The sequence below is a fragment of the Meleagris gallopavo genome, chromosome 5 (assembly GCF_000146605.3).
Source record: "Meleagris gallopavo isolate NT-WF06-2002-E0010 breed Aviagen turkey brand Nicholas breeding stock chromosome 5, Turkey_5.1, whole genome shotgun sequence".
Taxonomy (NCBI): Eukaryota; Metazoa; Chordata; class Aves; order Galliformes; family Phasianidae; genus Meleagris; species Meleagris gallopavo.
Window position 1 is genome coordinate 37,263,469 of NC_015015.2, and position 12,548 is coordinate 37,276,016.

At 45.1% G+C, this 12,548-nt stretch overlaps 1 protein-coding gene across 1 annotated transcript in view; it reads right to left on the minus strand.

The window, feature by feature from the left end:
* TMED10 (transmembrane p24 trafficking protein 10) overlaps positions 1 to 9,134 on the minus strand; it is an 11,963-nt gene extending 2,829 nt beyond the window's left edge. The window contains exons 1-4 of the mRNA XM_003206597.3: positions 9,089 to 9,134; positions 8,838 to 9,008; positions 4,441 to 4,514; positions 199 to 325 (exon numbers count right to left, since the gene is read on the minus strand). Of these exons, the coding sequence (XP_003206645.2) occupies positions 199 to 325; positions 4,441 to 4,514; positions 8,838 to 9,008; positions 9,089 to 9,134 (418 nt within the window). The remainder of the gene's footprint in view (positions 1 to 198; positions 326 to 4,440; positions 4,515 to 8,837; positions 9,009 to 9,088) is intronic.
* Between the last annotated feature and the right edge of the window lie 3,414 nt (positions 9,135 to 12,548).

The window sequence follows — 12,548 nt, forward strand, 5'->3', positions numbered from 1 at the left end:
AAAAAAAAAAGGTTTCTAGAAGTGGGCCATGAAGGACTAGGTGACTGCTTCAGAAGAAGAGAAATATCAAGAGCATAGAAACAGAATAGGCAGAGACCACTGTGATTGCTTGGTCTCCAAATGCTATCCTTGTCACACATTCAGTGGAAGTGAGGGCCTTAGAGCTCCAGCCCTCTAAAGGAACACGCTGTCTCTTACCATTTGTGTCCCTCATTTCCTCTTCTCGTTTCTTCATATAGGCGAAGTCATTAACAATGGACTCTGAAAGATCCTCCAGGCGTCTCAGTTCTACTTCTAGAGGCTTCAACTTCTCCACTTTAGCAATCTAGAAAACAAGATAGTCAGACAGTCACTAAGCCAAAAATGAGAACTCCCACATGAGCTTTTACTGCCAGTTTGAACCACTCCTTCTCACATACTCCAGATCTGGGGGATCTTTCCCCTTAGGGTAACACCTTTGCGAGCCAGAAACTACCACTGCATAAAACACTACCACTTCTCCCACCTGTTCCTTAAAGCACACTTAGGTCTACCCCTCCTACTCAACAGAGAAGCACAGTACGCACACATGCACATTTCTTCCTTATTCAGCCTAAAGTTCGTTTATTCACAGTTCGCTTTTGATGAGTGGGTAGAAGAGCCTGCCAGATGGCTAAACCTCTAGTGAACAGAAGACACAGACCAAGATACAACTGACAGTCACTTACATGTGCAGTATAGTTATACATGCACACTGCATATTAGCATTGAGACTCACATGCTCACATGGCTAAATGTTGCCATGTGTCCCAGAAAGTCAGGGCAGCCTGACTCCTGACAGCAGTGGTTTGATTACATCCACAGGCACTCAGGGCTTTTTAGTTTATACTGTTAACCTCAAGGCCAGCAGAACAGAGCCACTCTGAGCAGAGATCACACACCACAATGTACTCCACCAGATGACGCTGTTGGAATATCTATGAGATGGGTTCCATTTAAGCCAGTTAAAAAAATTTAAAAGCTTCCCCTCATAAAATCTGGTTTTATGGGACATCACTTTTGTGCAGATCATGCAACCTGCAAGTTACAGACTTGTATCTAAGAGAAAAATCAACAGGAAATTCAGTTAGCACAGTCCACAACAGTAACTATTTGAAGTTGAATGTATAAGCTCAGCTTTTGTCCTGACTAAACCTTAGGTAAAGTTGGTGACACAAGCACAGCACAAAGGGAAGCTAACCGCAGATCCTGCCACTACTACAGTATTATCCAAAAACATACATTGTTTTTTGCGTAGAATTTGTCACTACTTTTGAATGCCCCCACCAGGAACGACAGACACTGTGTCAAAACATCACACAGTGCAAGAAAGACACGCTATAGAAAATTTATGGTGCACGTTTGGGTCAGACTGGCTCTGAAGCAGTGGTCTCAACACTGTGACTCAGAAACGAGGCCAGGATGGCAGCTCTCAGTGGTCCAGATACTCTCAGGCAGACAATAGATGGCGCTCAGGGAGCAGGTATCCCAAGATGTTGCTACTGGAAACAGTCTCAGGTTTCAGACCTGATCTGAAGAGACACTCACGTCCAGGACACTGCTAGCTAATCAAACACTTCACTGAAGGGTCTCCACATGACACACGGAACTTGGGAAGCAGCAGGCCCTCAAGCAGTCATCTGAGTATTTTTATGCTGAGGTGAGCTGTGTATTACAGTTCTGCCAACACAGCAGAATCAATTTGGAATGCACGTATGAGGAGGTAGAAGGAAACAGTAGGTTAAAATCCTTCTAATCCTCCTGTCTTCAAGTCAAGAGGCTGTACAGATAAAACTCTGCGGCCTGGATTCATACCTGTTAGCAGAGCTTTGCTAAAGAACCAGCACTAGCGGAAATATGCCTATGGCCTGCACTCTGCTGACACAGCTATAGCAGCAGGTCTGTAGCACGCACAAGGCCTCAGGCATCACTGCTGACAAAGTCATAGGCAGAGCAGCTCCATTATCCTCCCGGATGGTGCTCTCTCATATTCACAGAAGGCTAGAAAGGGAGAAACTTGGGCTCACCTGCTCCATCCTGCACTCCCTTCAGCTACTCTTAATATCTACAGGTAGAAACACTGGATAGCTAATTTCTCAGATACAAACTTTCTCATTTCTAGTGCAGCCAATGTGCAGCTGCTCCAAGAGTTTGTAAGAAGCCCCCTAGGCCTCATGACAGTGAAACACCATCCTGGAAGACACAAGTACATCTGGGCCGGAATAACAACTGAGGCAACAATGCCACTGAGCTTCTCAGTGGGGCCTCTTAAATATGCAAAGCCTAACTCCCTAGCTAGAGGGACCATAGGCAAGAATCAGCAACAAGTTGCAGACCTGCAAAGGAACCTCAATCCCCAAGCCTTCCTGGTGTTCTCTGAAGAGACCTTTAGCTTTTTCCTACCCTCATTTCTAGATACTGAACGGAGAAAACTGCCCTATCTCAGAGAACTAAGGTCTGGCAATGCCATGCAGCAGGTCATTAAGATTTCCTAACCTTAACATCACCAAGTTGCTTTGCCCCAAGAGTATCTGCAGCTATGAAAACTTATGAAGCCAGACTGGGATGCTATCCCTCCTCCCACTGCCTATATCCATGCACAAGCAGGTCAGCATCACTGACCTTCGATCAACACTCTTCATCAACTCTTCTTGTAGCAGTTCAGCAAAAGGAACTGAAGGAGAGGGCAGATCACTGATGCACTACAGGACACAAACATCATAAGCAAGAGACCCAAAAAAGACAGCAATTCCAGGAGAGAACTCTGGGCAACAGTCCTCCCCAAGACCTTGCAACAACCCTTCAAGTTAAAAAGCATGGATACTACAGCAGCCTGGGGCAGAGAAAAACACACTGCAAAACAGTGTGACTGAATATCGATAGCAGTTATAAAAACAGGAGATGAGTCTGAGCAGGGTATCTGCAAGGGATTCAACAAGGCTTGGGACAGTCTGTCACACAGAGATCCTCAAAAATCAAGAATGCCTGCTAGCAATGCCTAGACCTGCAATCAAATGGGACTGCAAGCCTAAATTCTTCTTTTCCCATGTTTGTCCCTGGACCTTTACCTTTGGTATAATTACACTGGAAACAAGTGTAATGCATACTTCATACTTGCTTTTATGCAAAGTTTTATCAGTATAACCAATAAGTTGTACAAAGTTGTTCCAACAGAGGTTCTCTTTGGTACAATGCTTCTAGGTAACACTCCTCCTCCTTAATGAGGGCTACTCTAATGTACCTCAAGAAGTACCTTAGACTACCTCGATGTAACTCAAGAGTATGCTGCAGGGTTGATTTAAAGAGATTCTGCACATGCAGTCACCAGAATCTTCCCAGTTAAACTCTCAGGGGTCACCCTGTAGGATTTCAACATCTTTGTAATATTTCAACAGCTGGGTTAGCCAGGCAGCTGGCCCAATGATTGCTTTGCTCTTCCCTGACCTCAAGCGGTTTTTATTCTTCATGTAAGACGGGGTCCAGCCAGGGATGAACAGCTTCTCCAAAACACAGAAGAAGGATATAAAAATTCCTGCCCAATCATCTGAGAAATTCATTACTTTTCTAATTGTTCCTATATGCAGTGTCCTTTGCTATCAGCTTTCTATTCTCAGACATCTCCTAGTCTGTTTTAAGCAGTGAGCATAGCAAACATTTGCAGGAACTTTTCTCCACTAACAACTCTGATTTTCTCAGGCACAGGTTTGTCTGGAAGCTTATTGACTCCAAATTCCAGCAAGCAAAAAACATAGCAGCAGTCATCAAAATTCAGCATCCAAACCAGCCAGAGACTGTCCCAGCCACAAAGCAATTGCTATTCTGCACAGCTGCTCCTGAGTCTAAGAAAGCTATGTCCTGCTAAGATGGAAACATTTAAGTTTTTATGCCTGTTCCCAATGTCACACCTTCAAACCAAACACCCATCTCACACCAACTACTACTCTGCTGAATACCTTCACACTGATGCATTGCCAGTTCTTACAAATGCACGAGTACCACTTCAGGGCTGTCACACCAGTACATCCTACAGCAAGGAAGGTAATGAATGTAACAAAGCAACATGACCTTTAAGAGGCTCCGATATTAACCTAAAATGCTCTCCAATGCTGGGGCAGGGGACACTGCACATCTCAGTATCTCATTGCTTCTAATACCTCTGCCCAGAAGCTGGGTCACACTGTCCTGGCAAAAATATTCACACATTAGGCTCTGGTTTACAGAGCACCAAATGAATTTTAGCTGATGTTAGTCTTTTTTTTTTTTTCCCCTCTTGCATACAAAGCTTCACTAGAACAGTAGGTTGCAGACAAGCTTTCATCACCGCTGGGAAAACAGCTTCCCATCACAAGCCCCAGATCTACAAATAGCACCACGTGAGTGCTGGGAAAGGGAGTTTGAAGAGCAGGCAGCCAGGGGACATACCTCCTCGTAGTTCTTTGCTTCAACTCCATGCTTCATATCCAGAATCACGAGCTGGTCCGGCATCCTCCCTGTTCCTGGAAGCATAATGAAAGGATTCATTGTGTGAAACAGTGAGCCTGCCAGGAAATCACCAGCTCTCCCCAGTGCTGAGAAAGGACTCACAACATCCCGCCCCTCCATGTCTGCAGCTAACTGCGGAGGCAGCACAGTCCAGCCTAAAAATACAGAGACTTCAGAATAAATCCTGGCTGAAGGAGAGCCTCCCAAAGATAATGGGAACAAGCTGTAACCAAAAGTGCTAAGTATGTGTAGGATGCAAGTTGCTGTAAAAACTGCAAAGGATTAGAAGAGCAATACCAGCTGCTATGAGACATGCTGGCTAAAGGCAAATCACTGGGGGACTGATATTCAACTGGGAAGCCCACGTTCTTCCTTGCAGGAAGTGTACCAATAACTTATCAAGGTTACTGGAGTTGTAAATGATTTTACATTTAGACCAGAAGGAAGAAAGCTTCTATAATCAAGGAACGTGGCATATGAGGACTACTGACCTCCTCATGCTACAGCATTGCAGAAATTAGGGCAGCATCTTTTCCAAAATGTCTTTTCAGGGAACAAACTGACCAGATGTCTTAAGATCCACAATGCTAATGCAAATCTCGAGATACCAGGAGACTAATAAAGGCTGCAGTCAACAGCACAACAGGTTAAAATCTTAACTTTTAAGGCTATGGAAGTCTATATCTAATAGCTTTTTTGTTTGTTTTAAATGGCTATTAACTATCCTATCTGAGAATGTGCACAGGAAAGAAAAAAAAGAGGCTACGCATTCAAGATACTCTAAAGAATGTAGCACGTCAGCTGACCTGAGTACGTTCCACTATACCACCCACCAAGGAAATGTCTGTACATAACACATTCCTAAATCCCAGCACTCTGAGGTATATGGATGTCCTCAGCTAGCTGCCAGAACAGCACAATGTTTGAATTCACTCACACTACAAACTTCAGAGCCTTTATCCAGGAGCATGTCCAATACTCACACTGCCTGAGGTGACTGCCAGGTGGACAATCTCTCAGTTCACAAACAAATTCAAAGTACAGGTTACACAGGGTCACTCCAGTCAGAGCTAGGAATGTATTCCAGACCTTCAATACAGCGCCTCTTAAGTTTTTTCTCTACTCACTAAGCGGCTCTTCCAACAACAGAGTGGAATCACCTCCAGGTTCTACTGCTACCAGCGCATAGAATAATCTCCTAGCAACATGGCCCATATCAACTACAAACTATTACTTCGATTTCCTAAGGGATACTGCAGCCCAAAAGTCAAACTCAGCTACATGAGAGTCTACTGAATAAACTAGGATTAGGATGGAACTTTTTGGTTTTCTTATACAAGGTCAGATACCACAAGAATAAACTTAAAACCCAGCACTGTTCTTTAACAGACATGTTGACTACAACCACTCAGTGCTCCTTTCTCCAGCCAACAAGCTTTGACCACCTACGCCTTATATCAGCATGCCTGGAGACTGGTAGGCAGGGTAGCCAACAGTAGCTGCAGAAAAAAATGCAAAGCACACAGTTCAGAGAGAGGTTTTTTGTGTGTTTAAATTACAGCAACTCGGGTGTTCAGCTGGAGCTTCCAGGAAGGGACGAGAAAGATGAAAAGGCCAGCAAACAGGAAAACAGAACTGGAAGGATTCAGTTGTCAGGCTGGAAGGGAGAGATGCCAGGAGGCAGAAAGAAAGCATAAAAAATGAGAGCTGCTGGGTGCAAAGGGACGGAAAGCAGACGTTCTGCATGAGGCTAACATTGTCAGGGATTGTCCTGGAAAAACTGAAGCTGCACTTCTAGAAGCGTTCTGAGTACAATGCACAAGAAGCAGCTTCCTTTAAGCCTGTCAGATCCTCCCTGCTCCTCCTGCAGCTGGAGCTCACCAGAGCAGAGCAGATCAGCAGCAAAGGAAAAACAAATAGTAACTACAAGAGGTCTTGAACTAAACTATCCAACTGATAACCACATCTCCCACTTGAAAGTGTTCAAGAGGCCAGCTCAAACAAGCACAGAGCTGTTTCCTGGGAGACAAAGGAAGTTCCTAATTTGCAAAGTCAAATGATAAACAAGATAATCGAACTGGATGTCAAAAATGTTTCACAGAGAAATGGCAGAATAAATAAGTCATTAAACACGAGGTTGAGAAACTAAAGATTAAAGAACGAGCAAAGAATTAAAGATGAAGCAGGCCTCTTTATCCTGCGGTGTAGTGATAGGACAAAGAATAACGGCTTTAAACTAGAAGAGGGTAAGTTTGTATTCAAGAAGCACCCTAAGACTGCCTGCACTCTCGTAATATGTACCTTCTACACAGCATCTCCTTCTCACTTCTTCTTCCTTATTTCTGTGGTTAAGGATTGAGAAATCCCAGTTGCTTAGATCCTTCAGGGCCCAACGGCTCCAGGCTTCCTCTACCAACAGTTCTCCTCTCCCAGTACTCCACCAACATCCTCCTTAGCTGGAGCATTAAAAGTCCTGATTGCCTACTTGAAGAAACTATGAAAAAATAAAACCTTTTGAAGAGAAACACGGGGAGAAAAAAGATCTCAGTCAGTTGTCTCATTCCCTTGCTTGCGTTATAGAGGAACAAGGCACTTCTTGCGACATAGCTACTTCTTTCTAATTGACTTCATCAAGTCCTGCAGAAGATCAGGCCTCACGGTGCCACCACTCTTACTTCAACATTTCTGTGATATCCAACACAGGCATGGGAAATCTGGAGATCTCCATCATGCAGTATCTATCATTAGCAAGGATTATGTCCTCCCCCAAAAAAAGAAACTGGTAGCTCAAAGGGACCTAAAGAGAAAGCCTTCAGAAGAGGATCCAGCTGCTGAATTGAGCAGCTCTAGATTTTGGCACTTTGATCCCCCCACTGGTCACCAAGTAGAAGCTGGATTTAGAAATATTTTATCCTCATTGGTGCCAAAAGCTTTAATATAAACTTTCAACAAGACAAGGGAGCCAAGGAACAAACCTTTGATAGAATCAAACGAGCTGTTAAGAAGCTCAGTCTAGGCAAGAAACCTCTGGTCACAAGCACTGAAAGTCTAGACTCAGCTAAAGAAAGAAGACTTTTCCACTTCATTGTGTGACCACACGGAAGCTAGAAAGGATTTATTGCACTGTCTGGAGACCTCCCAAACACCCAGGTGTTGGACAGTATATAGCAGGAGTGACTCTCCCACATGAGTCACTAACACCTGCATGTCTTGATGCGTTAAGGAGCACTGAGAAGCCCTACCACCTTTGCAGTGCAATAAAAGCAGAACCCATTTAGAGTCACTGTTTCATCCGAAAAACATGATAGAAGAGGTGCTACAAGCCAGATGCCTCTTAATAAAGATACCTTTTCTGTATCTGAAAAGTTCTCTTCAGCTTGCAAACTATTTGCATGTTATTCATGGAGCAGAACAGCAAAACAGATGCTGCATTTCAAGAGATACGAGGAATGCTGCTAGTGACTGCTCTGTAAAGAACTTTGAGATCTTCTAAGATACGACACGGGAGAAGTGGCTCCAGGGAGCAGAACTCCGACAGCGTGTGAAAAGATGCAAGCACCTACAAACTTGCACATACTTACTCAAAGCAAACCAGACTGAAGCCTATGTCAGCTGCTTTCAGCACATCTGTTCTGAAGCTAAGCCCAGCCATCAAAGCAGCACATGCGTCAGGCTCAAAGGAAACGAGCACTGAGGCTCGTTAGGCAACCATCCCTGCAGCACAAAGGCAATACTGACGCCCTGCTCATTTCCTCTTCCCTTTACTGACCACTCAGCAGCTATGGGTGCAAACTAAGGCCACGCTCTTTGATACACACACAGGAACTCCAGAAAACAGTTGCTAGCCTAACAGGATTGCTGCAAAGTACATATTCTATTGAGATTACATTCCACCAAAGGAGGGGAGTGGGTCAACAGGACAGAAAAACTATGTCCTGGAGATGAGGGTATTCTGCTTTGTCCTTGCTTGACTGCAGGATGGCAAGAACCATGAAAAGAACAAGAGAGATGTGTTTTGCTCCTTGCTACCACCATTCATAGCAACTGTGGTAACCTGTGTAGGAGGAACACACTTCCCCTTTCTTTTTCCTGTTACAGAAGAAACCTGAGCACTCTATACAACAGCCACAGAGGAATACTTAACTTCCAAATGCAACACAGACAGCAGATATTCTGCACCATGGAGAATACACACAAACTCCTGAAACACAGCTTTAAAAGTCAAAATGTTCTGCAGACTATGTTCAAGACGACTTTACACATACCACTAATCCAAACATCCACATCTACACCAACTTCATCAGAAAGTGAAGGCAGCCAGTAGTTCTTTCACTTACCCACAGGAAGCTTGCTCTCAAAGCAGGCCTCAAACATGTCATAGTCTTCAGTGGTGAAGGCAAACTTGCCCTTAGTTGCATCCTCTTTAGCATACAGGATGTGCCCCGCTGAGTCAGTTATCTGTAAAAGAGATAACAAGAGTAAGGAATGCAGTTTTTCACTGCCATAGGCTCACACTAGAGTTTTGGCAGCATGATAAGTAAAAGAGTTCTCCTAGCCTCCCTAATGGATCAGATACTTTGCTTTTTACAGTTTTCCTCCTTCCTGGCAACTACATCAAACTCTCTCCTACTCATCCTCACTAAGCTGACAAAGTCAGAGTGCCTCTCAGGCAATCACTGACTCTTACATTAAAACAAATATACAAAACATACAAAAAGAAAAAGAAACAGAACAGAAAAAGAAAACCAACCCAAAACTGAAAACCACACTCATTTCTTTTCCTCTTATGACATCTGAATACAGACTACATTTAGGAAGTCTAGATGCATGAAGTGTCAACCGCTGCCTTCTTTTTGCAAGTAAAATTTATAAATTCCCATAGTAACAAGTACAGAGAAGCCTTATGGGACAAAAAAGACTAATTCCCCACAAGATGAGATGGAGAAAGGCACATCTATTTCTCTAGAAATGAATGATCAGTGCAGGCCTGAGTTACGCAAGGTCTAGGTGCCAACATCCACAACAGTCACTTCAGAGGACAATTCAGACTGCACAGAGAGAATAATGACTACTTTGCACCACGTCTATGAAGCTACTAAGAATAGATAAAAACAGCACGTCTACAAAAATGCTCCAACCAAGAGTTAAAAAAAAGACACACATTACGTGGCACAGGCTCGAGAATTATTGCGCTCACTTAGGAGGTCCAATCAGTTGAAATACATTGACCAAGAAGTTGGGTGAAAAAAAAAAAGGTATTACAAAACCGTGTGAAAATCAACAGCGTGCTTTCCACTGGAATGTATCCCAGTTTCCCTCAACAGATACGTTTGAAAAGCTTGGAAGTAATTTCAGAAGCACAGAAGACAGGTACACAGAGTATTCTGTGTACAAGGAAGATAGGTTGGCCATTCTCCTTCCCTTCACCTTAAACAGAAAAACAACTGTGCAATCTAACAACTTGTTTCCCCATAAGAAATAAAACAAACCATACAGAAATGCTACATACCCAACACGATTTTTGGGAAACACTCCTGTTTTCCTATCTGAGCACCTAATTAACTCCCCAGAGGATACCACTGAGGCCTACCTCCTACTAAGATTTGGAACCTTCTGATGGAAAATGAGAGCTGCTACACTAGACAAAAGAAATAATAAACCCTCAAGCCTTCAGGTGTAAGACAGTAGGAGAAAACTTCCTTTATGTAGTGTATTTCATAATTGTCTGTTACAGGTTTTGTTGTAGCTTCCCCTGCATCATGTGGTATTTGTCAGCATCTGAGAACAACACGGAGCACTGCTGCGGTGTAGCACTGCAGTTCCTTTCCAGAGCTCTACCCGTACTCCAGCAGCATGCAGATACACACCCATCCAAAGCAGGCAGGCACAGGCAGCTGTGCTGCTGTTCTCCGTGCAGCTGTACACAGACCGTATCCTGCTTGGAAGCCACCAAACTACTGGAAGCATTCAGTTCTAGCGAGCAGATTCTTCTGCAGTGCAGGACAGCCTGCATTTGGCCATGGCAAAAGAGCTTGGATTCTGGTCACGGCACACCATTCAGCAGTGTAGTCCTGATTAACCAAGATACTGATGGTGCATCTGGGCTGATATCGTACCATCTGCACAGCGGGTTCTCAGTCCCAAGAAATGGTGACAAGGACACAGTAAAGAAAGCTTTCAAATGACCCCATTACGTTGCTCCCTTGGGGCTTTCCATAGACCAGAGCTAATCTTTAGCTAGAGGATATCGTGCAGCTTGATCAGTTTCTGTCCTTTATAGGTCTAGCAGCAGCCTGCTCATAAACAGGATTTCAGACAGCCAAATCTCTGCTATCTGCTTCTATCAATATTGAATGCTGTTACCCAAATCAGCCAAATGCCCATTCAGCTGGGCGTGCGGGGGTGGGAGAAGCTGCTAATAGCCCAGCCAGAACACTTGAGGGGGAGAGGCTGTCCTGAAAAGGATTGTTCATGATATTCAAACGTTATTTACAGTAACACAACCCTCCACAGACACGGCATTGTTCGCCCTTGACAAACAGCCCAGCAATTCCCCAAGCCACCAGTCCCAACAATGGGACTGACGCACGTGACCGGGCCCAAGCGAGACGTCAGCCACCCATGGGCCTCCCTCCTGGAGCCAGCTGGCAGATTGCGCAGATTCCTCCCAAACAGAGGGTGCCACTGTTAGTGTTGGAGCATCACAAACACAAAGCTCAGCCCATGGACAGGAACCATACCGAGCACAGCCAAAATTAACTACCCTACGCCTACGCTCCGTGGCCAATCCAGGGACTGCAGCCAGCTGTCCAATGTGGGGGGAGTGAGACCACCTGCAGGTACAATGCCCACAGCTAACCTTCCCCCAGAAAAAAAGATACAAAGAAAAAGCAGGATGCACCTAGTGCAGGGGCTGCAGCACTTCCAGCAGGTCCAACATGCTGGGAGCCATCACATACCTGAGCCGTAAGAAGGGGAGCAGGAATAGCAGGGACTCTTATTTCTCCTTTATAGCTTTTTGGAATAGTAACAGAACATTTATTTATTTTACATCAAATTGATTTTAGAGCTCCTTTTGTGAGCACTCCTATTTGGATACTTGCTTCAGCAGCAAAGCCAGACCCCAGCATGGGATTTACTGCCTTGCCACTTGCCAAGACCACTATACAAAAAGGCAAGGTTTGGAGGAGATGGAGCCGTAGCAGGACAACAGGCAATGAAGGTGCCTGACAAGAGTGGTAGGAATATGGCACTCAAGCTGAAATACATACATCTTAGCTGGCAAATATTAGAGCAAGATTGTAAAGCACTACAGCTGTATGTCTGTCTATACACAGACAAATTTCCTCTTACAAATGATGTAAGATAGCAGAAAAAATATATTAAAAAAGAAAAAGGCTTCCAAAGCAGCCTGCTCTGTCCTTAATCAAATACAGCAGCCAATCTCACAATGCCTCCGAGCATCTGAGCGCAGTGCTGGAGAGGCAGCCTGGTTTCAGCAGCTCTCCCACTCTCACCGTGTAACACTGCCATTTCTGGGCCCTGAGCAGCCCACCCTGTCACTAAGTGCTGTGTGCTAACTTCTGAAGGCTGTGGGAGCTTTGACAAAGGCACACAGAGAGCTGCTAACAACCGATGACGAAGCAGCAGACCTTACACAGCTAGCTGGGAAATGTGAAGAAATGCAGGTTGTAGGCAGAAATACTCAAGGTGTGTTTTAATAGCTGCTCGTCACATCGACAGGAACATTCTCAACGCTGCTCACCCTTCCCCTGCGCGCAGAAAGGTGCTTTAGGCTGTACCCTGATAGCTCCTTCTGCCGTGCCAGCGGCGGCAAGCCAGAGTACGTCACTAAGCCCCGCGAGCCATCCGGATAAGCTCAGCACGGCCGCACACGAGGCGTTCCAGACCCCCTCCCCGCTGCTCCCTGCCCACGCCGCACAGCACGAGGCAGCTCCGCGAGAGCCACGTCACTGCGCTCCTTCCCTCCGCCCGGTGCCAATCAGTGCCGGCCCAGCACGGCCCCGCACCGCGGCCCGTGCCGGGCC